The sequence below is a fragment of the Pelobates fuscus genome, chromosome 2, assembly GCF_036172605.1.
Source record: "Pelobates fuscus isolate aPelFus1 chromosome 2, aPelFus1.pri, whole genome shotgun sequence".
NCBI lineage: Eukaryota > Metazoa > Chordata > Amphibia > Anura > Pelobatidae > Pelobates > Pelobates fuscus.
Window position 1 is genome coordinate 438,471,036 of NC_086318.1, and position 25,714 is coordinate 438,496,749.

Below are 25,714 nucleotides of genomic sequence, written 5' to 3' on the forward strand. Positions count from 1 at the left end.
TATTTTAATATATTTAAGGTTATAGAACCACCGTAGGGGTTAACCTGACATTGTGAGATGTGTGTGAACTACATTTTTGCTTCCCTAAGGGTTAGCTGAGCATCACAAGAAAATTATATTTACAAACACGTGCGATGTGAAGGTTATCCATCAAAGACTTGTTTAAAGGAACATTCTTACAGTCCGTGGATTTATTTTATTTTGTGCAAAATCCAGCATTACATTTTCTTTCTGTTGCCCAGTGGTTCTATATTTTCTAGCAAGTCATTTAATGCCGTTACAACCGGGTGGGATGAAGATAACTGTAGCACAAATGGTGTAGCGCAATATATACCTCTATGACATGCAGTTATTTAATGTAATACGCAATATATAAAGATATAACCCATAGGCATCGGCCCATTCGCTGCTACAGGTATATATATATATAAATATGGATATGCGAGTGACACATTTGTTGAATACTTTATTTTCACACAAAATCATTTTTGTTGCAAAATATGGTCTTGCTGTAAGGGCAGTACAACTATACTGTGTGACCAGTTAGTTAAAGCTAACCACATGCTATAGATGGAGCACAGTTTGGTTTTTGCAGGCCATCAGTTGGATGCAATATTATGGGAGGTACGTGGTTAAGGGGGGACTCAGCTGTCACCCTGGCCTATGTGCCGATGTTATAATGTGAAGGGGTGGTATTCAGGACATGGTGGCAAAGGGCTCAACATGCAGAGAACTGTAACTGATTAAGCAAAGAGGAAAATGGAAAAAAATTTATGTATCCCAAAATTTTGTTTATTTAAATATGGTTTTCTTTACCATTATTTGGCTAATTTTTATATTGTTTTCTGAGGAAGAAGAAACCAAGATTTAGCCATTTTCTCATTAAATCATGTTCTATCAATGCAAACAATACATTTATTTATTACTCTTTAACACAAATGTTTTTGTAAATCATCCTAGTGACTGGTATAAATAGAGAAACTCAGAAACTCTCCTAAAGTAGATGCATTTGATTATGTTTCCTTACATTCTAATTTTGGAGAGTTATAATTAATGTTTAAACATCACCCAGCCACTGATTGGCTGAAGCATCGTATCACACATACTTTTACAAGCTTTCTAATTCCTGATTGGCTAGCTCAAGATAAACATGCTAATTTACAGTCCTGCTGTATCCTGATTGGCTGGTGTGGGATTGCCAGATCAGCAGTTCTATAACATATTATATAATTAACTGATACAGTTTTGCATTTTTTACAGCCGTTCTTAAATCAAATCATGATCTGGCAAAGCTTGGCAGGCTCTAAGGTTGTACTTTAGTTTTACAAGCCTGCTGTATCCTGATTGGCTGGAGTACGGCTTGTAAAGCGTTTTTATGAGGCTGTTATTTCCTGATTGGCTAACGTTGCTGCTGAACTGTTCTTTTATAAGCGTGCTACCTACAGACTTGCTTATCCTGTGCAGTCATTATACAGACTCAATGTTTCCAGCCTGGCTAAAATAAAGCCTACATTGCACTTTTTGTAGCATATTTTGATTCCTCTATCACATTAACCTTATTAACCTTTATTGAATTTTTTGGAGTTATACAAATTTTAGGCTGTGCACAGTGGGTTTGGGTTATACAAGGACAGCATTCCCGTAATAATTCCTGTTTGGACATACTGCTAGAACTTTATAAATATACTTATAATATAATATCATTTTAATACATTTTTTGTTCTATCTTTACGTTCTAGCTCCCATTCCACGCATCCGTATGTCTCTACAAGTCACCTTCAAAGGTCTCAATCTGCCTTTCCATCCATTTCTAGCTTTCGTTTCAGTGAATTTCATTGTCATTTGCTCTCCGTTTATTTACAGCTTTCTTTACACACTTCCTCCCAGGCCCATTTATCGCTCTTTACAACCATTTGTTTTAGCTCTCTTTCCAAGCTATCTCCAGCTCCCAGTCACCTCTCGTTATCTCTCCAAACAAAGCCAACCATCTTCCTTACAAACCATCTGAATCTTCATTCCCGAGTCCGACCATCGCTGACTGCCTTTCCACCCATCCCTATTTCTTCCAATCTCCACTAGTTAACGTTTCATCCTTCCCATCTATGCTTTTCAGTCATTTCGCTCAATAACCATGTGTAGCTCCCACTGCAGCCATTTCAAACGAATTTCCAACAATTTCTTGCACTTTTTCCAATCTCCCACAAGTTTGTCTCCAGCCTGGTTCAACTCTTACTTCATTCTTCTCTATTGCATTGGGACAAATAAAATAATATGTCTCATCTGTTTTCATATAAATAAAAAACAATGACTGAAACTTTCCTTGACATAACATCACCCACAATCATATACCAACACTACATACAAATACCCCCCACAATCAAATGCCAACACTATATACAAACAACCCCCACAATCATATACCAACACTACATACAAATACCCCCCACAATCAAATGCCAACACTACATACAAATACCCCCCCAATCAAATGCCAACACTACATACAAACAACCCCCACAATCATATACCAACACTACATACAAATACCCCCCACAATCAAATGCCAACACTACATACAAACAACCCCCACAATCATATACCAACACTACATACAAACAACCCCCACAATCAAATGCCAACACTACATACAAACAACCCCCACAATCATATACCAACACTACATACAAATACCCCCCACAATCAAATGCCAACACTACATACAAACAACCCCCACAATCATATACCAACACTACATACAAATACCCCCCACAATCAAATGCCAACACTACATACAAATACCCCCCCAATCAAATGCCAACACTACATACAAACAACCCCCACAATCATATACCAACACTACATACAAATACCCCCCACAATCAAATGCCAACACTACATACAAACAACCCCCACAATCATATACCAACACTACATACAAACAACCCCCACAATCAAATGCCAACACTACATACAAACAACCCCCACAATCATATACCAACACTACATACAAATACCCCCCACAATCAAATGCCAACACTACATACAAACAACCCCCACAATCATATACCAACACTACATACAAATACCCCCCACAATCAAATGCCAACACTACATACAAACAACCCCCACAATCATATACCAACACTACATACAAACATCTCCCACAATCAAATACCAACACTACAGACATATAAAGTAATGCCTAGAGGGAAGAAAATACCACTGTCTGTCTGCTGAGAGAGCTTTCATGCTACTTCTATTAGTTGTTCTCCGTACACACAAAAGTTTAAAGGAATACTACAGTCACCATAACAACTTAATCTAAATGAATTGTTATGGTGCCAGAAGGCCCCTGGATACTCTGTTACCTTAAGAGGGTAATCCATTCTCAAATGGTGTAACTCCAAAGACTACCTCAAGCGCCGATCTCCAGGTCCCACAGGCAGCATCGGGCTCCTGAGTTACAGAAAGCGGGCCACTGATTGGCTACAGCGGTCAGCTGATGCTCTATGCCAATCAGTAGCTCCCCATTCATAAAAAGGCATGTACCATAACAACCATAACAAATTCATTTAGATTAATTTGTTATAGTGACCGGATTATTTCTTTAAAAGTAACATTTTATGAGAGAGTAATATGCACAAAGGTTTAAATGTGAGATGATATAAGAGGGAGACACACAAAGGGTTAAATGTGAGATGATAGAGGAGGGAGACACACAAAGGGTTAAATGTGAGATGATATAAGAGGGAGACACAAAGGGTAAATATGAGATCATATAAGAGGGAGACACACAAAGGGTTAAATGTGAGATCATATAAGAGGGAGACACACAAAGGGTTAAATGTGAGATCATATAAGAGGGGGACACACAAATGGTTAAATGTGAGATCATATAAGAGGGGGACACACAAAGGGTTAAATGTGAGATCATACAAGAGGGTGACACACAAAGGGTTAAATGTGAGATGATATAAGAGGGAGACACACAAAGGGTTAAATGTGAGATCATATAAGAGGGTGACACACAAAGGGTTAAATGGGAGATCATATAAGAGGGAGACACATAAAGGGTTAAATGTGAGATCATATAAGAGGGTGACCCACAAAGGGTTAAATGTGAGATCATATAAGAGGAAGACACACAAAGGGTTAAATGTGAGATCATATAAGAGGAAGACACACAAAGGGTTAAATGTGAGATCAGATAAGAGGGAGACACATAAAGGGTTAAATGTGAGATCATATAAGAGGGACACACACAAAGGGTTAAATGTGAGATCATATAAGAGGGTGACACACAAAGGGTTAAATGTGAGATCATATAAGAGGGAGACACACAAAGGGTTAAATGTGAGATCATATAAGAGGGTGACCCACAAAGGGTTAAATGTGAGATCATATAAGAGGGAGACACACAAAGGGTTAAATGTGAGATCATATAAGAGGGAGACACACAAAGGGTTAAATGTGGGGTCATACGAGAGGGTGACATTTTCCACACAGTCAGGAAAGTCATGAACAAAGAATTATTGTGTTTCCTGCCCTGGAGTTTTCCCACGCAAAGAGAATCCTAAAGTTACTGGCTTTATATTACATGTAGACACGACAGAAAGAAATGTAACTGATGAAATGCTACAAGAAGGACTGAATAATACGTCTCGTTTGGACTAAACAGTGTTAGAGAAATAATTGTACATACATGCCTTCCACAGCGGTAGAAATAAATGTTTGCTGCAGTTATTAGCCATGTGTTAGTTTCCAAGTGACGGCTGTAGACGTTGTTACGCCCTGTACCGGCAGAATTTGGAATATAGCATAGACCCATGCTGGGATGTACACTGTGTTTAATTAAACACATTTTGTAATGTCTGTTAATCTCATTTTTACATCCAGTTAGTTAAGTTAAGTCTGTGTAAATGAAATGGTAACAATCACAATAAAATCCATTTTAATTTCAGGATGTAACAATGCAAGATGCAAAAGCAGCCAAATATTTATGCCAGGTATTAGAAAATAAGGGACGGTGTGCTAAATACTCTCTAACTGACACATTGTAACAGGTTGGTACCATTAAACTTTAATTGCCGCATTCCCTCCAATTTATACCAAACATACTTACATTTATTAGATTAGATTTAGATTTATACCAAAGAGCAGTATTTCTCTTGTATTTCCACATTTTTGTTTTTTTCCAGTTCTCCATAGATTTGTAATTCCACACCGAATTTCCCCAGAAAATTCTCTTAATGTTCCATTTATAGAATAAAAGTCAGGAAGAAGAAATCCTTCACAGACATTAGTGCGGGAGCAAGATTATAACAGAGGGCCAGTTTAACATAAGAGACCAGATTTAGCAAATGAAACCCCCATTTAATAAACAGAGGCCCTATTGAGTATTATTGGTTCTGCCAGAACATCTGTTTTGGGGAACATTGAGTTCAGAATTTAAAGGGAAACTGAATCCTGACAAATGATATCAACAGCGACATTTCCTTAACCAGCTGTTCTTGGAATTATAATATGTGCAGTAAGCTGTGTGAATACCCCTGTGCTCAAAAATAACACATTATTTCATTTATCACTTGTGAATCCTTGTCGCAATAATGAAAGACCAGTTGTCTGAAGAAAAATGTGAAAAAGTGATGCAGGACCCAAAAAGGAATCATACGGGACATTTTGCTCATCTTTCTGTGAGAGTTCATTTTTATATAAAATACATACCTCCCAGCATTGTGGGATTGAGATCGGAATGGGTGGACGGTCCTTAGGTGGTGTCGCCAGTGACGCGACTCATGTCACTGATGATGCCCATAATGGGTGAGTCTGCCTCTGAAAGGCCTGCCTCCAACCTTCAGGACCTTGCAGAGCGTCCTGCTCCTAGTGCCCTTTCAGAGTGGGCGTATGTAATAATGCGCTTAAGCTGTGCTGCCCATGGACAGTTCTCTGTCTCCAGATGAGGTACATCAGAGAATAAAATCATGACATCGGGACAGTAACTTAAAATCAGAACTGTCCCACCAAAATTGGAACTGTTGGGGACCTGAAAATATATTAACCTGCAAAGTGTTTGAACAGAAGTGATATGTTGATTTCTCTATAGTCCAAGCTTGTCACTATGTGTCCATCAGGCTCATATGTTGCTCACATCTTGACATGCTAGACAGGTCGCGATACTTACCTCAATATTCCATCTAAGGTGAACAGTCCAGTACTGAACATATAAAGACTAATTCTTTATGAAACTCAGAATCCTTCTGTTTGCATTGATACAATGCAAGTGTTGAAGGTAACTAAGATCAAACTAAACACTGAGCCATCATTTTCATAATTTGCCCCCAACATAGGAACGGTGTAAAATATGGCAATGATGACCAGATGTTCTATTTTGAAGATGTCTTACCTTATCTCGAGCTTCGCTCAGGAGTTCTTCCAATTCTGAGAAGCTGAAACTTGCTACCGTGATGAAATCACTCATGACCGGGACAAAACGGTCACACTGTTCTCGGTATTGTCTTTTCTGGTATTCAAGTTCCTGTAAAATAAGAGGAGATGTAAGGACTCTATGAACAGTCATGCATTGGTGGACACTACATATCAGCTTATTATAAGAAGTACGAATTTTCAAGCAGGCAAATTATTCATGTGCACTAAAACGTCTTATGAGATCAAATTTAGGTTTACATTGGACAGCTGCCTTCAAACTTCTCCTCAGGACTTTACAAATCATCTGTGAAGAAAAGGTCCTGGAGCAGGCATCTTGATCTTTCTCCTACAGCTTAGTTTGTAAAAGTGATAATAGATTTTGTGATACATAATTATCCCACCACTTTACAAGTTACTAGACCTATGCATTTGGTTTCAGCTGAATTGCAATTCCTCTGAATTTAGGCAGATCAGCTGTCAAATTTCATATCTCCAAAATCTCATACAGATGTATAACCAAGCAAGCAACCAGCACGATGGGAGAGCATGTTTGTTTGCTTCAGGATATGGAGCTCAAACCATGGTGCCCCAAAAAAGAGATGGCATGCTCTTTGGGCCGGTGCTGCTTTGTATGGGATGGCATGAGAGATACTTTGATCTCGGCTGAAAGCTTTGGCCCATGGCCGTCGTGGCCCACCGGACATATGCACTGTTTGCCCAATGGTCAGTCTGTACCTGCTGCTCATTTTCACATGAACTGCTTGGCAAGTAGTCATGATTTTGCAAATGAAAAAGCACCTAGCTGGCCTGGTCCATTTCACTCAATGGATACTCTAAATTCCAATAATATTCTCATATTTTAGATAACATTGTTGAAGAACTTGACCTGGCATCTCAATATATCACTCTAGTATCCTGCCTGTGTTTGACAGTTAAAACAAATTGCTAAAATACAACACAACATGAGGGAGCTCTAGACAGAATGGGGTGCTTTATAGCACTGATGACAGCAGCACAGGTCGCTAATGGATTTTCCCGAATCACAGCTCTGTTTACTCAGGAAGGTAATGGCTGCTTTTGTTGATTTTTCATTCTACTTTCCCAACTCGGCTAACACCTCCCTCCATATTGTTTTAATTAAAATGAAATTTAACTTGAGTTAGGTCTTCTGTGTAATTAAAATGACATCATATCACAGGCTTGGAAACAGATGAAATAACACCCTGTGGTTTACCTTGCTTAATGAGCGCTCAAGTGAAATTTAATTGGTTTTCGAATTGAGGTTTCTTACAAAACTTACAATACAATATTTATAACATTCACTACGAGGCACAAGCCTCCGCAATGCTGCATGGATCGAGGAACAAGTTATCCTTCCGTGTTTCATATTTAGGAAAATACTTTTATAAACTGGTGGAAGGCGTGTGCATATATATATATATTATGTGTGGGCGCTCTTTAATAACAACAATCAGGTCTGTAACATCAAAAAAAGTTAATCAACGAGAAATAAAGCAATCAAACCCCAAAAATGTTCTAGTTTTGCAAAAGCAACGTTTACTACACTGCTAGATTTCAGCTAACGTTAAAAAAAATCTATATTAAAATGTTGACCTTTAAAGAAAATATATAATGCATTTAAAAGTATACAGTATTATTTTAGTGTCATTTATAATGACAGGGGGGCTGGAATTCAACGTTGTAGGGGTTATTTGGGGGAGATCATGGCTGGGAGGAGTTGCCATTAAGATGGACTTTGGCTTCCATCCCCATCATGGGTCCGAATCTCACAGGTGGTCCTGTATTCCTAATGAACTATCGGTTTGCACATTGAAGTCTCTGGTATATTGCACATGTTAATATGTAACAAGTCACACTTTCTAACACTTTCTAACAACTCGCTAATTAGTCCAGAAATGCAGAAACTAAGACATTCATTCATTCTCTCTCTGACTTGGACGATAATGGGTTTTAACCAGCCATTAAAAGGCAATTAAAGAACAACAACACTCCCTCTTTATAGTTAACGCTATGATTATGACTGTATGTCTACGAGAACTTCCCTTTGGCGAGGTCTGCGGCTCTCTTTACACAGGAACCGCATTCTTGTTGTTACTGCTGGACAATGCCTTGCATTCAAACTGTGGGGCTCAAAGAGAATAGTAAGTGTCAATGCTCCTGACCGCCTATTCTCTGCCCGAAAGGGCCAGACATGAGCAAATCTATGTTAGAAGGATTGCCAAATTTAGTTCCAGAGAGATTTTAATTGGTTATTTACTAATACCAAGTCTGGCCTTAACCAAAGAGATGCACGAGATATGGGGATATGACACATAAATAATTAAATATTAATGGAAAAAAACTGAGACAAAATTAGTGTATTTGAAAAAAAATCTCTAACTTAGCCACCATCACATCTTGGCTATTTTTGACTCTGTTTTGCCATTTGGATTTTATTAAAAAGAATTGTGAGTTTTGTGAATAAACCTGACATGCTAGACAGGTTGTGATAATTACCTCAATAAGGTGAGCAGTCCAGCACTGAACATATAAAAATGAATTATTTATGAAACTCAGACTCCTGGTAGAAGAGGCAAGAACGCAGTACTGATTTTGATATGGCCTGTTACAGGACATGTTAGTGTAAATTCTCAAAAAAAAAAACACAAAACTACTTTCACAGACTTTGCAGAATGAAAATTAGTCCATAGAGCCTCATTCACTCTCATTTATACTCTAGTTATTATTAACATCCTCTAAAGGAACACTCTGCCACTGTTTTAACGTCTGCATGTGTGCTGAAAATGTCAGCTTACCCCCTGTTCACAAAAGTTTCAAAGGGTCATACCATTCCTACAGTCTGGGAGGGGTGAGGAGTGAATGAACTCTACTATTTCACTATTAGCATTACATTAGCATTCCAGGTTGCTAAATACCTTTTATTTTAGAAATATTTTTTGATTAATTGTATTTAGTGTATGTGGACATTACGCTCAGATATTCTTATTACATTTTGTTGCCATTTTCAGTAAGCTGCACTGCTAGTAATGCCTTTAGGGTCCTTACAAATACCTAAAAGCAAGGTGTTTGACCATTTTTATTTATCTATTTTTGTCATATTTACTATATTAGAGGAAATATTTATTTTTGCTTTTCTACTAACATTTCAGACCCTGTGTGAAATATTGCTAGATAAATGAAACTGCTAAACAAATAAGTGATAAATAAAAATAGTGTCAATTTGTATCGTTTTAATTTTTACGTTTGTCTGCAAAGCATTCATTACACAAAATTGCCATTCCATTATATGTTAATATGTGCCAACTATGCCTCCATTGCTTCAAACAAATGCTTTGCTTACATTCTTTCAATCAAAAAATGTTCGGGAGTGAATGGGTTAAGACAACGCTGGAGCCTCTATGCAGAGGCTCACCCAACTCTAAATGTCTTTCATATATATTTCCCCAACAACGTTTGGGGGGAGGTGGCTGCTCGCTGATTTACATGAGGCTCAATTGGGGGATAAACATTTTCACATTCCTTCACACACTTTATTTCTGTGCTGGCTTGAAAACAGAACCTTGTATGGGTGCAGTACAAATAACATTAATTTGACAAAATTACCATGAAATGCATTTTTTTTAATTTTATTTTTACTTATTTTCTTATGGTCTCTTTTAAAAGGGTTCTCAGCAGACGTGGTGTTATCTATCACTATCTACTGTTTATCCAATCTCAGAGCTTTTCTAACCAGAATATATCTCAATCTAATGGATTAAGCCAAGTACACAGCCTTTGTCCGCTCACTGCCCCAGGTTCGTCAGTCGGCGTGCATGCAGAAGAAAAATATTTTCATTTTCAGTTATACCAAATGAAAGCCCAGGGTAGGCATAAGCTCGGATAACATAACTTGAGGTCAGCAGCGTGCTTCCATTACATCAAGAACCTTCCCACAGTTACGCTACAAAGAGAACATGGATTTTAATTCCCCCTTTGCTTTATTATTTTAGACGTTATCAAGTTCTGAATTCCGACTGCGCCGTGTGCTGATGGTTTGTAAAATCATCGCCTTCCAAAGGAATATGGAAAAGATCCTTAAAAAATAATATTTTAGGACATTATGGGAGAAGTGCAGAAGGTGCCAAACTGACAAGCAGATATCTCTCTAGCTGAAATGATCCCTCCCGAAGAGTTCAACAAACGAACCACAACTTCTGCTTAACGATTTCTGGAATAAGAGCTGGGTTTACTTACGGATTCCACCGCTCTCAGACCATTTTTAATGTTGCAGACTTCCTTTTCCAATTCAACCAAGCTGAGCAAGAAAAACAAGAGGGAAAATATAAGAAGCCAGTAACTGAAATTCAGAAATGTATACTTTTAGTAAAATTCTGAAATCCTGACGGGAGACTGAAAAACAAGCACAATATGCGATATATTTGCATTGAGTTTCTTTTATTGGGAGACAGAATTGCCAAACTTACTTTGAATAGAATCTGCCAGGGTTAGAAATGGCCCAGCACTTTCCCAGTAGTGTTTTAACCCCTTAAGGACCAAACTTCTGGAATAAAAGGGAATCATGACATGTCACACATGTCATGTGTCCTTAAGGGGTTAAAGGTGAATTGGTAATATTTTGTTACTATTAGGGACACTCTAAGCAACAATAACTGCATATCCTAGAGGTTATTGATATGGCTTTGCTGAAAGATATTAATACATGAATATTCCCTCTAAAACAGATTTTACAGAAGTAAGATATAGAAAAACAGCACAAAATATATTTAAGGTTATTTAAACTGCTGTCCGACCTGTTCAGTAACAGGACTGTACAAAAACATAAGACTCAATCAACGAGATTTCATTCTGTGCATGAGAAAATGTTATTCCTGGTAAAAACAATAATGAGACAGATTCAAATTCACCAGCTAATTGAAGATTAAAAGTGGTAAACGATGTAAGTGCCAAAACAATTCAAACACCGTTTTCACGTTTAAGTGTCAAATGAGCAATGCTTTATAATGTGGTAAACGTGAAAAGTGCCTGGAAGTCCTCTAAGTAGTTCAAAAGAGCGTGCAAAGACGTCACTGGTCGTAAGTGCCAGAAATGTGCAAGTCCTCAATTACATTATTCCGTCAATTTTAACAGACGGTTTAAAACTTGTAATATAATGTAATATAATGATTTGGTGCATTGTTATGGGAAGACATCTGATTACAATTCTGTTCTAGTAATGTAACTTTCCCTTTTTTTTTAGGCAATATTGGTTACTGCTTTAGTGCATTGTGTAGCTTTTTTTTTTTTCTAGTGACAATTAAAACTGACCGTTTTTCTTGCGTTCAGACTTACTTGACTTTAGCTGCTTCTGAGAGATGCTGAAGTTCAGTCTGTATGTTCAGTATATCTGGATATGTCTTCTCGAATATCATAATCAGATAGTGCAGCAAGGTGATGCTCCTGGCAAAGAGTGGAACAAATATTTAACAAAGCTAACTGCACGCCAGGGGAATGTGCAATAGTGTTGGCACAGTGACACATTTGAAAGTGGAAAAATTAGCACCTGTCAGTATTTTAACAGATTGTATTATTAATTAGACTTGTACAAAGGGACAATGTTAAATTCTAAAATTTTACATTTTAAATTCTTCCAAATTGATACAGATGAATTTTTTCATTTATTTTGGATCAAAACATTTTTGTCTGGGAAAGTGTGATTTGGCCTGAAAATTTGAATCGATTAGAAAAAAAATTCAGGAAACTTAACTTCGGGGAAGGCCTAAAATGAAGGAAAAGGGTGTTTAAAGTGTCCCTTTAACAAAAAAAAAAACCCAGCAGCTCTTAAGCTGTAGATTAGTAGTTCAGTTGTTGTTAAGTGGCAATGGGTACTAGCAGTAGGCACCACCACCCGAATTACTGAATTAATTGAAACGTCTATAACGCTATTCGGTTTGTTCGGGCACATTTTGGTTAAGAATTCAAAAATGTATCCAAATAACCAATCGGCTTAAATTTATTTCAATTGCGGTACCTCCTGGTCTACTGTTAATTAAACAAAAAATTAAAAATACCCAGAACAGCCAGTACACCAACACAAAAATGGCAACAAAAATTATATTGTTTGTTCTAGGCCCACAACATATACATACCGTATATATTAAATAGAATAGTCAGAAAAGAGGGGATTTCTTCCCCCTTTAGAACTATTTGGCCTATCACACATCTGCTGTATTATTCTTTAACAGCGTTATACTAAAAACTGCATTAAAATTGTGTTAAATTATATTTAAAAATAGCCAAAATGAAAATATAGCTGGATTATGTTTCAAATTTAGCTACTAAGTCTAAAATGGGAATTTTCACTTTGAGTTCCCAACATTTGTTTTACAAAACTCTAAATTGTAACAAATTAAATCTAAATGACAAAACTGAGGATAAATCAAGCAATCTATAACTAGAGCTGAGATGGCATTTTGTCCCATACCAGTTATTTTAGCCCGAGTCTGATTTAAATTCACTGCAATTCACTATTTAATTAATAAATGTCTTCAACTTTTTTATAGCAACAGCTATAGCAGGTTTATAAACAATATATTCCGAATTTAATAAATCCATAGCACACATACAGAAGGTTAGTCTTACCTGTCTATGCTCGATTTTGTGTCAACGATTTTGTTTAGACTTGAAACCTTGAATCCATACGCATTTCCCCTCTGTCCTTTATTCATGTAATTTCCAAACGCCAAGACCACCTCCAACAGCTGCCTTAATCTCTTGCTCCGTATCAGCTCCTTGCTGGCCAGGAGAAGGGCTTTATAGACAGGAAGAATGAAAATGTCAATGATCGATCCTCATAGTTTAAATTAAAATTCAAGGGGGGATTCCAAGCCCAATGTACAGACTAAGGAACTATACACAACATTGCTGCTTAGTTCTACCTTTCATAAAAAGCATTGAATAGTGAAGGGGACAGACATGCTTAGAATAAAATACATTAAATACAAAGCAAGGATTATGTGGATTGTTGTATAGTTAAACTCGGACTGAATAACCGAAGAAATAAAATTCAAGGCAGGTAGCAGCCATAGAATGAAGGCAGATTGAGTACTGTGTGTACACCTATAGTACACCTATGGGGAGTATGTGATACGCAATGAGCTGCTGGTAAATGTATGGTTTGTAAATGTAAGAATATTTACTGATACTCTAATTAGTGTTGACCAATAAAGGGGTATAATAGTCAGGAGCCGAGCCCTTTGTAGAGAATAATGGGAAGGAAAACAGGTAGTACATGGCATGATGGACACTCATTGGTGATTCCTGTCTATACCCTCACTGCTTTCTACCAATGTTAACTGATGCATTCCCTATCCTCCCTGGGGCTTTCTTCCTTTTCCACCTCGTGATCCTGTCCTTCATTTCCAATGCTTCTAGCCCACTGCTTCCTCCCCAATCTGCTTTCTGCCTATGCTTTCTGATGCTTCCCAGCTGTGCTCTCTGCTGCTTCCTACCCATGCTCCCTGCTGCTTCCTACCCATCCATCCTACATGGTACTTCCTACCCATCAATCCTCCCTGGTACTTCCTACCCATCTTCCCTGGTACTTCCTACCCATCAATCCTCCCTGGTACTTCCTACCCATCTTCCCTGGTACTTCCTACCCATCAATCCTCCCTGGTACTTCCTACCCATCAATCCCCCCTGCTACTTCCTACCCATCAATCCTCCCTGCTACTTCCTACCCATCCTCCCAAGTGTTTCCTACCCATCCTCGAAGGTTATTCCTACCCATCCATACTGGTACTTCTTACCCATCCTCCCAGGTGTTTCCTACCGATCCTTCTTCCTTGTTCTTCCTGCCAAGACTCCCAGGTACTTCCTGCCTTCTTTTCCTGGCTGTTCCTGACCATCTTCCCAGATACTTCCTGTGGATCCACCATGGCATTTCATTCCATCCTCCCAGATGCTCCCTACCCGTCCTCCCAGGTGTTTCCTACCCATCCTCCCAAGTGTTTCCTACCCATCCTCCCTGGTGTTTCCTGCCCATCCCCCCTGGTGCTCTACTAATCCATGTGGACAAGTTGCATGTTACCTTCCACTTTGGGTTTCGTTTCAGCCAGCCGCTCGGGTAACTTCTTCTTGAAGAACAAAGCTTGCAACCGGTGCTGGTAGTGATCAATTCTAAAGAAAATAATATATCAGGTCAATTATTTCCTTAGTAAATTCTTCAGGAAAATGGGTTTAACATTGTGAGTGTCAGATATGGAGTAGTCTTGACTTTGCTTTCAGATTAATACACCAATAATCCAATGAAAATGTTGGAAAAACATAGTTTAGTTTGGAGGAGTGCTTAGTACGCACCACAGGATGGTAATTTTCTAAGAAGTTTCATGTTATTTTGTACCTGCTCATTTCATAGAGGAAGCGGTCAGCACGCGCCATACGATCTATTTCATGCTTATGTTCCTCCAGAAGATCCATGTCACTTTTTTCAGGAACAAATTTCAAAAGCTGTGGAAATAAAGCCCACATAGTAAGAGATCCGACATAAAGAAACACAAAATCAAGCAAAAGATAACGAATATAAAATTATTAATTGAATAAAATGATAGAGCCAATTGATTACTCTATTTATTCACTGTTGAGTAGCCTTATCGTTAACCATCAATCTAATTTTTCATCCAAGATACCCCTTACTCTATGAGTTGCTGTCTACTAGTCTTTCTGGAAAGTAATATTTTTCATTGTTGTCCTAAAATGCTTTGCTTGTTTTATATACATAGTAATTCATGTTTCAACAATTGCGACACATTTAAAATTTGAGTGATTATAACACAGACCAAGAAAGTTGTAGTGGGTTAAAAAAGTGACTGAAACACCCTTATTATAACATTTCGATTTCCATTATGTTGAACTCCTTAAAAGTTCCATGCCAGTCACACTGACTACCATTCACTGAGTTTATTCAAAGAATGTAAGCTGCCAGAACTTCCTGTAGATCACGGGCACGGAAGCACCTAAAAATGTCACATATGTGTTTACAAACATGGACTCAGCACAGCCTGGATTTCCATTAGACAGAGTAGGCACCTGTCTACAGGAGCATATCCAGGTGGCAGTGCATGTTTTAAGCACTTTTAGCTTATTTGCAGATTAAGTGGACTTATGAGGAGAGGCAATTACTCTGAGCCTTTGTCAGTGTCCTCTGTAGCCCAGTCAGCATTCTATGATAGCATAGCTAAAGGAACAGATATAGCGAGTCTAAAACTCCGTGCTGTTCCAGATCCTCCAGTGTCAGTGTGCAAGGCTGGACAGGAAGTGGAAGGGATCACTTCCTTTCTACCCACTGACAGCCTTTCACACACTAGGAGCAGGGAAAGCATTGACTGATTCACACTAGAAAAAAGCTCCTGCAGCTCATTCCTAAAGTCTGGGGTCTTGTCTCACTATTTCAATTTTGTTTTCTGGTGCCCCATAAGCGGGGACACCAGGGAACTATTCATGGGCAACACAATGCGAGCAGATAATTAGACACATGTGCAATAGGACTCTGCAGAGTGTGTTCAGCAGTGCTCTATGCAAGGTACTGGAGGTTAGGGGCCAGTCAAAAATGCCTCTTCAGTGGGTCAGCCCACCAATTACTGACAGTGCCAGTTATATGAGTCACATCACTGGTGACTTTCCCGCCACCCCAGATCTTATACCTTCCAACGTCACATTCCCTAAACTCCCATTTCCCCTTATTTAACCCCTACCAAAACCTAAACAAATTCTTCCCTTATTTCTACATTTAAGCAATAAAACATGTACCTAAAAAAAAAACAAAACTCCTTAATTCTAGGTTTAACTATTCTTAACCCCTTAAGGACCAAACTTCTGGAATAAAAGGGAATCATGACATGTCACGCATGTCATGTGTCCTTAAGGGGTTAAAGACTAAACACTCTATGTACTCAAATACCAAATGTAACCCCATTCTAATCATAAACTCAATCCTAAATCCCCCCTGTACCCAAATATTAATATTAAACCAACTCTGTAATTCTAAACACAACTTATATCCCAACTACAACTCCGATCAGATGTTTTACTTCTCCTAACACTAAACACCCTAATCTAACTCTGACTTTCACCCCTCTCTAACCTTAAACCCCCCTTACCCTAAACATTTCTAACATTGCATTTTTTGTAGTTCCCTAACTTCCGCTTGAGAGATCAGTCATTAAGTAGTTTGGGCAGAGTGGTATCATCTCATTTTACTTGAATTTCACTTCCCATCAAACTGGCCACCTGACAGAGACAACCATTATAGTTCAAGTGCAAAGGTTTCCTCTTCCTTACTGAATTGCACTAAATGACCTTATAACACTGTTATATTATATTACACTCATTGCTCATCCTTAAGGGTGCAAGTTCATCTCCCCACTAAAAGGATACTTTACTAAATTGCCCTCTGCTTTCTACAAACCTCCCTTGACTTTTTTTTCTCGTGCAAATACGGTAATTTGTCTGCAGTTTGGCAGATAATATGATTATTATGTGAAATACAGATATAGATGAGCTTAACATGCCAATTTAAAGAGGATGGTGGCAGTGCTAGGGGTGAATGAATGACCCCATTCTATAAAACAAGTCACTCAGTTTAAATATATCGAGTGTATTTCATATTTTAACACAATTAGCCTATTGCTCATACCACTTCCAATATGGGATCTCAGAGGAGGCCATTGTCACTATTCCAGCTTGCTAATTATAGTCACGTTATGGAATGTGCTATTGATTTGGGTTAAATCACTTTTGAAGACCTTCTAATATTGACTTAAAGCGGCCCTTTCTCCTATGAGTTTTCTGTAAACATAGAATTTGACTACAATTTTTTTTTTTTTTATTATTTAGGAAAGTTAATTCAACGGTATCCGTGAAAGTTAATTCAAATAGCAAAACAGCAAAAAGCTAGAATAACGTGGAATGTCAAAACATGGGAAAACTAAAATACCGATTAGAGCAGATCTGTCTTTTTTTGTCCGGCTTTTGTCAATCTTGAGGTTACACATCAGAAAGTAATGCCTTATGTGTAACTTTAAAAAAAAAAGTGTAATTTTGAAAAAAAAAAATGTGGCAACTAAGGGAGTAGGGGTGTTGGGCAATGCCCAATATGTGTTTTTGGCATATTTTTGCACATGGAGAATCTTCCACAGGTACTTAATTTTGTACTTTCCTGGGTGGACCTGACTATTATGGACATATGGACCGATTATGGACATTGCCAGCTACATGAGTTGCATCATTGATGATGCCCTGTCCGCCCACACACTTTAGAGGATTGATCCTTATGTGAAGGACTTGGTTTGGCTTCACCATCTCTCTGGTTAGTTTAAAAAATATATATATATATAACAAAAATAATAATATTAATAATTATAGTAACACTCAAAATGGCACCAGAGGGTCAATAATCTGTTGATCTGGCTCTTTTTGAGCTTTTGTATGATGGGGAGGAGCATTTGCAATAAAACCATTTATGATTTTGTAGCATCCTTTAAGGAGAATCATTTGGTTCAAGACAGTGGCAACATGAAAAAATATAACAATGAAACAACAGACAACCAGGGTCCTTGTATCCCGCACGAGATTTGTCTTTTTCACAACATTTTGTATTTTTCTGAGAACGTGTTGCATCAATGCCCATTGTGTAAGTGTTGGCTTTTGATTGTACAGGATTGCAGAGTATTTAAATGTGATACAGTTAGACAGTTAGCTTATGGCGACAGATTATTGTTATATATTACATGATGTCATTTCAATGGTTTGGCTTTGTTACATAGATCTGTTTTTGCTCCTTCTGTTGTTATATATATATATATATTAAGATGTTCTAACTGATCAAACAGACTGGAACATGCTCAAAAGTCAAGTTCTTATGAAAGACAACTTTTTAAACAAGATAATATTTTTAAATGTGAGAATATTTCATAATGTTAAGTAATATATAAATGAATACATTATGCTCAGGCCCTGTACCTGTTCCAGCATGTCCTTGGGAAGGTCTTCCTGTTCGTCCATCTCCATGATGGCCTTCTTTATCTCTTCATTGGACAGCTTTAATCTAAAATTGAGGGGAAATCTTATATTTGACAAATCCCTTTACAATGTACACAGTAGATGATATAAATAAAATGAGACAATAAGTGACATTGCCATGAAAATATGGGCATGTACCAATACGAGTGATGAGAGTGTATGCTGTACTTACAAAGCTCACATATCTTTATTAGGATTTATATAATGCCAACATATTCTGCAGCGCAATACAAATATAGAATGGGGATATTTGGGGATGAGAAAGGAGCATTGCTGTCGAACCTCTCTAATAGTTCTATGTGATAATTCATGATACGTACACAGCGACTTCAGATACATCTTAATACATTGTTAGATACAGCAACGATATTTCTGAATTACCAAAGAAATATGTAATCACACCAAAATGATCCTTCGTCAGGGTCTAATTAAAGAGGGCCTGTATTATGTGACACAAGGACAGCACACTGATAGTTTTAAATGTTTTGTTGTTATAGCAATTAGCGTGAAATTATTGAGAACTCAGTTAATGTATAATGAATATGTGGCAAAAATATTCCTGACAGCCACTAGAGGCGCCCTTGTGGCACTGACCGAAAAATATAACTCACGTGACACAGTCGTCATAGGAAAGGATTGAACATAATTCTTTCCTATGGGGATGTTAGGATGCGTGTGCAGCACATGCACATCAGGTCCCCCAAAGCTCCTCTAGCAGTATCTAACTATTGAGGGTCATTATAGCATAAGGATTACTGTAGGCCATGGAGCAGGGGAATGGGCCTTGACATTGCTGGCAGATAGGCATAGAATATTGGTGGTGTTTGTGATTGGCTAGGGGAAATTTGGGGCATGGTTTTGGCTATAGGAGTATATATGGGCCATTTTAGATTAGGGGCCATCTTAATTAATCCTCACTTACCTGTTGTTGTCCCACCCTCCCTCCCTTTGTTTTAGCTCCCGTTTGGTCATGGCAGTGGGGTATGGATAGAAAAGTTGGGGTGTAGGTTGTTTGTTCAGCTGTTGGATAGTTTTAGTTCACTAAGAACAGTTAGGTTTGGAAGGGTATTGGTAGGTTCGAGCTCGTTGGTAGCTCCAAACCTGGTGTGTGTAGGGTGTATCTCGTATCATGTCCTCGGTGACATGGTATATATTTTATATGTTATTTATGTTATAATGTGATGCCAATTATTATTGATGTGGGTCATTGTCTGGGGTAAAATTATTAAAGGAATTGGGGTTTATATGTCATGTTTAAGTATGTTGACAACGACCTTAAAATGTTATGTGTTTATCTTATATCATGAAAGCTGTGATAATGTTTTCCAAAAACAATGTGTCTGAGTCTTCTTGGGGGTTATGTAAAGCATATGCCAAGAGGGTGACTATGTGTATGTCATGATTTGTGTTCCCTGTGCTACAGTGTTCCATTACAGTTTCCAAACTAAAATAAAAGTTTGACTGGAGAAAGTCATTTTTTTAGTGCACTCATCACCTCCTGTTCTGTATTCCCAGGGCATATTTACTGGGATATCTTTGAGAACTGTAGAGAAACTGGGTAATAAAATTTCAACCGATATACTGAAATGTACAATTCCAGCTAACATCAGACTGAAACTACAATAAGCGTTTGTCATCAACAGAGACAAAAATGAGCTGGTGGAGATTTGTGGGTAATGTAGTCAGATAAGTTTTAGAGTGCTACAGTTGACTACCCTCTGTTCTAAAAGTTCAAGGGGGAACATCCCTTCTGGAGAAGAGAACATTTCAATAGGAATGTGCTGTATTTCAGCATTTTTCAAGCTTACACAAAATCTGTGTCTCAATAACTGATTAAATATTAAAAAAATATACAGGAACAGCCACTAATTAAAGCCGTGCAGCACTGATTTCAGATTCCATAGCAGCCTTCAAAGAAAAAGAAAGAGAATATTTAGTATCAAACAGAACTTGTCCTCCTCTAACAGCCAAGGTAAACGTTCCGAGGCGTTTGGAAAATTACAACAGATATAAGAGATGCCGAAATATGCGTACGTTTTTAAAATGGAACCGTTTGAGTGACAGGGGGCGGCCCGTGGATTGCTAAGTTAAGCAATTCATCGAACGGTCAACCCCTTTGGGAGACGAAAGGCTAAGGACTTGTAAATAAATGGTACTTCTTAAACAGCTTCAAACTGCTACACTTGAAAATATTTGCCTTGGCGACATTATTAGTAGCACAGCATTATTTATTATATCGAATAGCCATCTGATAAATGTAACCTGTAGGACATGGCAGTTTAATTGGTTTTAGTAATTCTTGGACGCGCTCCACACATTTTTTTTTACATTTTTGCTCGGGTTTGCTGGGGTCAGCTAATAGTATGTGGCTGTGAATTCCAAGGGCCAGCTGATCTGTGTACTAAACTGTCAAGTTATGATAAAACCAGAATTTCCCTTCACTGAGCTATTTATGGGTTCCTTTCCATGTAGTGACAGATGGTATTTAGTATCATATGATTCCCCCTGGGCAGACTGTATTATATGGAATGAATAGTAAAGACATGTGCCTGCATGGATTGTACCTTTAAATATCGGAGCATCATTCTTTAAAAAAAAAAAAAAAAAAAACATATATTTTATCTGGGATTAGTAACTGATCTCAGAGCCAGCTCTTGCTTGGTTTGAAAAATTTAATGAGAGAATGTATTGCCAAATTGTTTATAGCATTCTAGCTGAAAAACAAACAAAAATCTGATTTTGACTTTCTTAAACATTCTACTTCAAATGATAATTAAAGGGTTAAACTTGGCACCATGACCACTATATCTTGCTGAAGTGGTTAAGATGTAATGCACAAGATCAGGGCCAGGTCCAGGATAGGAATAGGAAGGAGCCATGTTCTCAGGAGATTTCACTGGCACAAACCTCGGTCCCCAATTTGGTAATCACTGGATCACAGGCTGTGGATATCCCATAACCCGGTGCTCAGTATTGATGTTTCTAACATATGATGCTACCCGCAGCTCGATACATACACGGAATGCAATGAGAGAGCCAGTTCAGTTAGTTAGAGGCATGGCTTCATCCATTAGTTTGACCAAATAGTAGTTTGCAAGCAAATTACTGCTGCTATATATAAGAGAATGTAGGGAAACAGGAAGATTTTTGCACCATGGTCTATAAAAACAGCAAAAGGGATATTGGTGTTTCCTAAAACAATATGCCTCCTGCTTTGTTCAAACAAGATAAATCCCTTTAATAAAAGGGGACCATCACGTTGGATATTACACCATATAATAAAGCATTGCTTATCCCCTACAACTTGAGTTTACCACTTTCAGGTGGGGCTCAGTTTCATTTTAAATCTATATTAAAATGTAACCAGTGACATCGCAGACCAGTTCAAACTTGGCACAGCCAGTGTCGATTTCTGAATTTAATTTAATGTTTTCAGGCTTCATAAAAACATTTTTATGTATAGGGGATAAGTCAACACAATCATCAACACATAAAGTGTCAGTACCCCTTTAAAGATTTATAGGGATCCTTGAGCCAGAGATAAAACAATGTCGCCCCACTGACACTCTTTAAAAGTCATACCATGCCTTCTCTTGTATGTTTTATATCAGTTGTAGGGATTTTTTTAATTCTTCCTTGTTACAGATACACTGTTTCAGTATATAGTGCTCAGATCTATAAAGATATTTTAAATAAATAAGAATTAATTGCTGTAAAATCGATGGCTAATAGGACAGCTGTTTAATCTTGGTTTAGGCCTTTAAACGCAGGAGATCGAGTTTGTAGATGTTAGTCGGCAGATGTTTCTAATAAACACAAGCTTAGCATAAATCCCTGCGGTTAATATCCCTCTATTTACCCTGAACTGACACATTTGTCTAGTGAAATTGCATTTTCCATTCGTTAAGGTCTTTAGTTTAAATATACAATGTATGGAAGAGGTTTATGTGGAACCTGAGCAGAGAGAAGGTCCGTGTGAGCTTCCACCAACAACACCATCTTCGTGTTTCAGTGTGAAGAACAAATGTAAAGCTAACTCACTTAATCAAGAGAACCCTCATATAGTGGGAGGGTGTGCATGTAATAAAAGACAATGTCCTACACTCACTTTACCTTGGAAACCTTTCTCATTGGTTAGCATTCCAACCTTCTCCATAAGTAATGCATCACTCTAGCTGGGCTCCATTCATTTAGCAAACACCCAGATTCCTTTCCATTTTTTAGGAAATATTCAGTTCTCAGGAAACACTACGGTCGCGCAGTCCTTTTTTAGCTCAATTCCCCACGTCATACTCACCTGCACAATCCCATTTCTTTCTAACTGCCCCTCCTACCCTCATTAATTCCCCCTTACTAGCTGAACAATGATTCTCTTTTCTGGAAGGTTTTCACACTTCTGTTGATTCTCACCTCCCCCCCCCCCCCCCCCTATCCTAACTCCCCTCTTCTTTTCTATAGAGGGTTCTCTATCTTCTGCTCAATGTTCCAAGTATTTCTCCTCTAGATCGTGTCCCAGAGCCTGTATGCAAGCATACACTGATTGAAGTTCTAGATATATACACACCTCACTTTATTTTAATACTGTTCCATTCTTAGAATTCTCAAGTTACCAAGAACCTCTGTTCTACACTCTCCCTATTCACATATAATGAAATAAACTGAATGTCTGAACCATGGGTGGTCAAAGGATAGCCTCCAACGAGTGTAGAACTACAATACCCATGATGCTGTGCCAATGTAAATTCTGTCAAACCATCATGAGTGTTGTAGCTGAAGAGTATCTAAATCTGTAGTTGTTTGTTACCCCTGCATGATTGACAGCCCTTCTGTGAATTGTTTATCTGAATTCTTAGTATTTTTTAATGTAAAAAAAAGAAAAAGCAATCAGTTTCCCAGAGACCGGAAGATAGAACGCTAGATCAGATTAAAGGAAATAGCAAAGTAAGATGCAGGGATTTCCTGGGGATGTATAGCCCCCTGCACGTCACATTGTAACATATGGACTTACATTAACATTGCTGGTATTACTGATGTATGGGAATCTTGTGCCGTGTGACCCCCACTGTAAACAGATTAACTGTTTATCCATGCATGATCTATCTATGCACTTAAAGCCCAAATCACTTGCAGATGCTCTAATAGTCCCTCAAAGTGACTCAACGGAGGGTTCATTAGGAATGGAGGTCTCCTTCAAAACTCATACAAACATGGCAAATGGTGTGTCATAAGATCAAAATAACTTGAGTCTGTACATAGCATGTATTGCTCCAACTGGCAGTTTTGCATATCTTGTGTGATATTAGCAAAGCCCATAAAATGTCCTGAAAATTGGCTTTTATTTAATATTTTGTAGTCACGTCTCCATTTGGCGTTCCTATCTGGTTTCATCAGATATAGCTTGGCTTTATATTTAATTATAAATTGTAATCACCTTTCAGTGGCAATGGCAAGCACCTGGCGGACTCCGAGGCACGGCAGAGAGTACAATGGGCGTTTTGAAGAGTGTCCATCCATTAGCTGTATCTACTCCTCCACTGACTGCACAGGTATGGTTTAATACAAACTATGCAGCTAAATGTAATCCCCACCAGTTATGGATATGAAATGTTCCTTTGCTGACCCGGAGCTCAGCTATTTAGAGCCTTTTTGTCTAAGCAGCATGTTTGCTGATGGAATCAATGTTTGATCCCTTAGGATTGGATCCACATTGGGTTAGGGATGACTATTTTGGGTTAGCCTTTTTTGGGGGCATTTTTCTGTTCTCATCTTATAAACAAATAATTGTTTCCTCAGTCTGTACAAACTTTGTTTCTGTCATTTAGTTTTATGTTGAATTCTTATTTGATTACACATAACCATAACAATAGCATTTTTTTTTATATACATTTAATAAACTAAACTAAACTGAGTTGATTTCTTTAGATATAAACAGCAATGGGGAAATATCCATTTTTAAATTTGATTCAGTAAGTCCTCAAGATTCTAAAATACATGGAAACACCACATTAGTAGTATAGACTGTGGTGTATTTAAACAGGTCATTCACAAGATTATTATTTTTTTTACTTCTATTGATGGACGTACCATAAAAATGCAATAAATCTCTACAATTTAACTGAATAAAAAATTGTTTATCGAGTTTGCTCCATAAATAAACTCAGAATCTATTCAGTGATTGGTATATTCATGTTGTAACGAGTTAACGGGACAGCTGTACAAGGCATCTCTGCAGAGAGGGAGCTCGTGGTTGATGTTACGTGGATTGTGGTGATAAGTGGGTGTCTTCCAAGAACACAGAGCCTGTGGTTTCTCACAAGGTCTCTTAAATGGCTCCAAAATGAAGAAATGATAGTTGGGTTACTCCTCTGGGGTCTGGGCACTGACTCACTAATTTGTCCTACAACATGCAGAATATATAACTCACTTTATGGACAAGAACGAACATGTGGTATTGCTTGGTAGATGTGCCTTAAATATCCCCCCATCAGTATAACCTGAATCAATTTATATTGATATTTTCCAATCTTATATGAATATTAACACTCTCTATAATGTATTACTGAATAAAATAATCTGCTTGTTTTGGAACAAGGAATCAACTGTGCTCAGAAATGATAATTAGTTATATAGTGCCAACATGTTTCACGGTGCTGTACAATAGGTAAACAAGACAAACAGTTAATTCTAGCAAAACATAATTGATGACCCAAATTACCTTCACATCTTTCTCTTCTGGAATCATCTAATCAAATCCATCTCTCTCTGTTACTCAAGCCCATTTCTCTGTTTCAATCACTAAAATCACCCCTTCTACCTCTACTGAGTTTCCTAAAGCTATCACCCTCTTTATCACCCAAACTACCTCAATTTCTCTTCTGGAATCACCCAAACAACCCCATCACATTCTATTAAATTCACACATATCACCTGATGTCTTTCTGTTGGAGCCATCCCTTTTTCTAAACGCTATAAAGAAACTTGTTTTCATACTTTTAATTACTCCAAAATTTAAAAAAAAAAAATCACACAAATCCTCTACTGGAGTCCTTTCTCTCTAATGATTCCAGCAATGATTACCATTATTTATACTGTGAAATCACTCAAGCAGCCCCCACCCCTCCCAATAAATCATCCAAACCACCTCATCTACCATGGAATCATCTAATCTACCCTCAACTCTCCCATGGTATCATCTATACTACTCCCATCT

General features: G+C 37.9%; 1 protein-coding gene across 3 annotated transcripts in view; it reads right to left on the reverse strand.

Annotated features, from left to right (window-relative positions):
• Positions 1–25,714, reverse strand: part of DAAM2 (dishevelled associated activator of morphogenesis 2) — a 257,845-nt gene that overhangs the window by 11,568 nt on the left and 220,563 nt on the right. For all 3 annotated transcript variants that reach the window (XM_063444117.1, XM_063444115.1, XM_063444116.1), the window contains 7 exons: positions 18,445–18,529; positions 14,828–14,934; positions 14,516–14,604; positions 13,066–13,234; positions 11,776–11,883; positions 10,681–10,741; positions 6,404–6,535 (listed from right to left, as the gene is read on the reverse strand). In XM_063444117.1, coding sequence (XP_063300187.1) covers positions 6,404–6,535; positions 10,681–10,741; positions 11,776–11,883; positions 13,066–13,234; positions 14,516–14,604; positions 14,828–14,934; positions 18,445–18,529 — 751 coding nt within the window. The remainder of the gene's footprint in view (positions 1–6,403; positions 6,536–10,680; positions 10,742–11,775; positions 11,884–13,065; positions 13,235–14,515; positions 14,605–14,827; positions 14,935–18,444; positions 18,530–25,714) is intronic.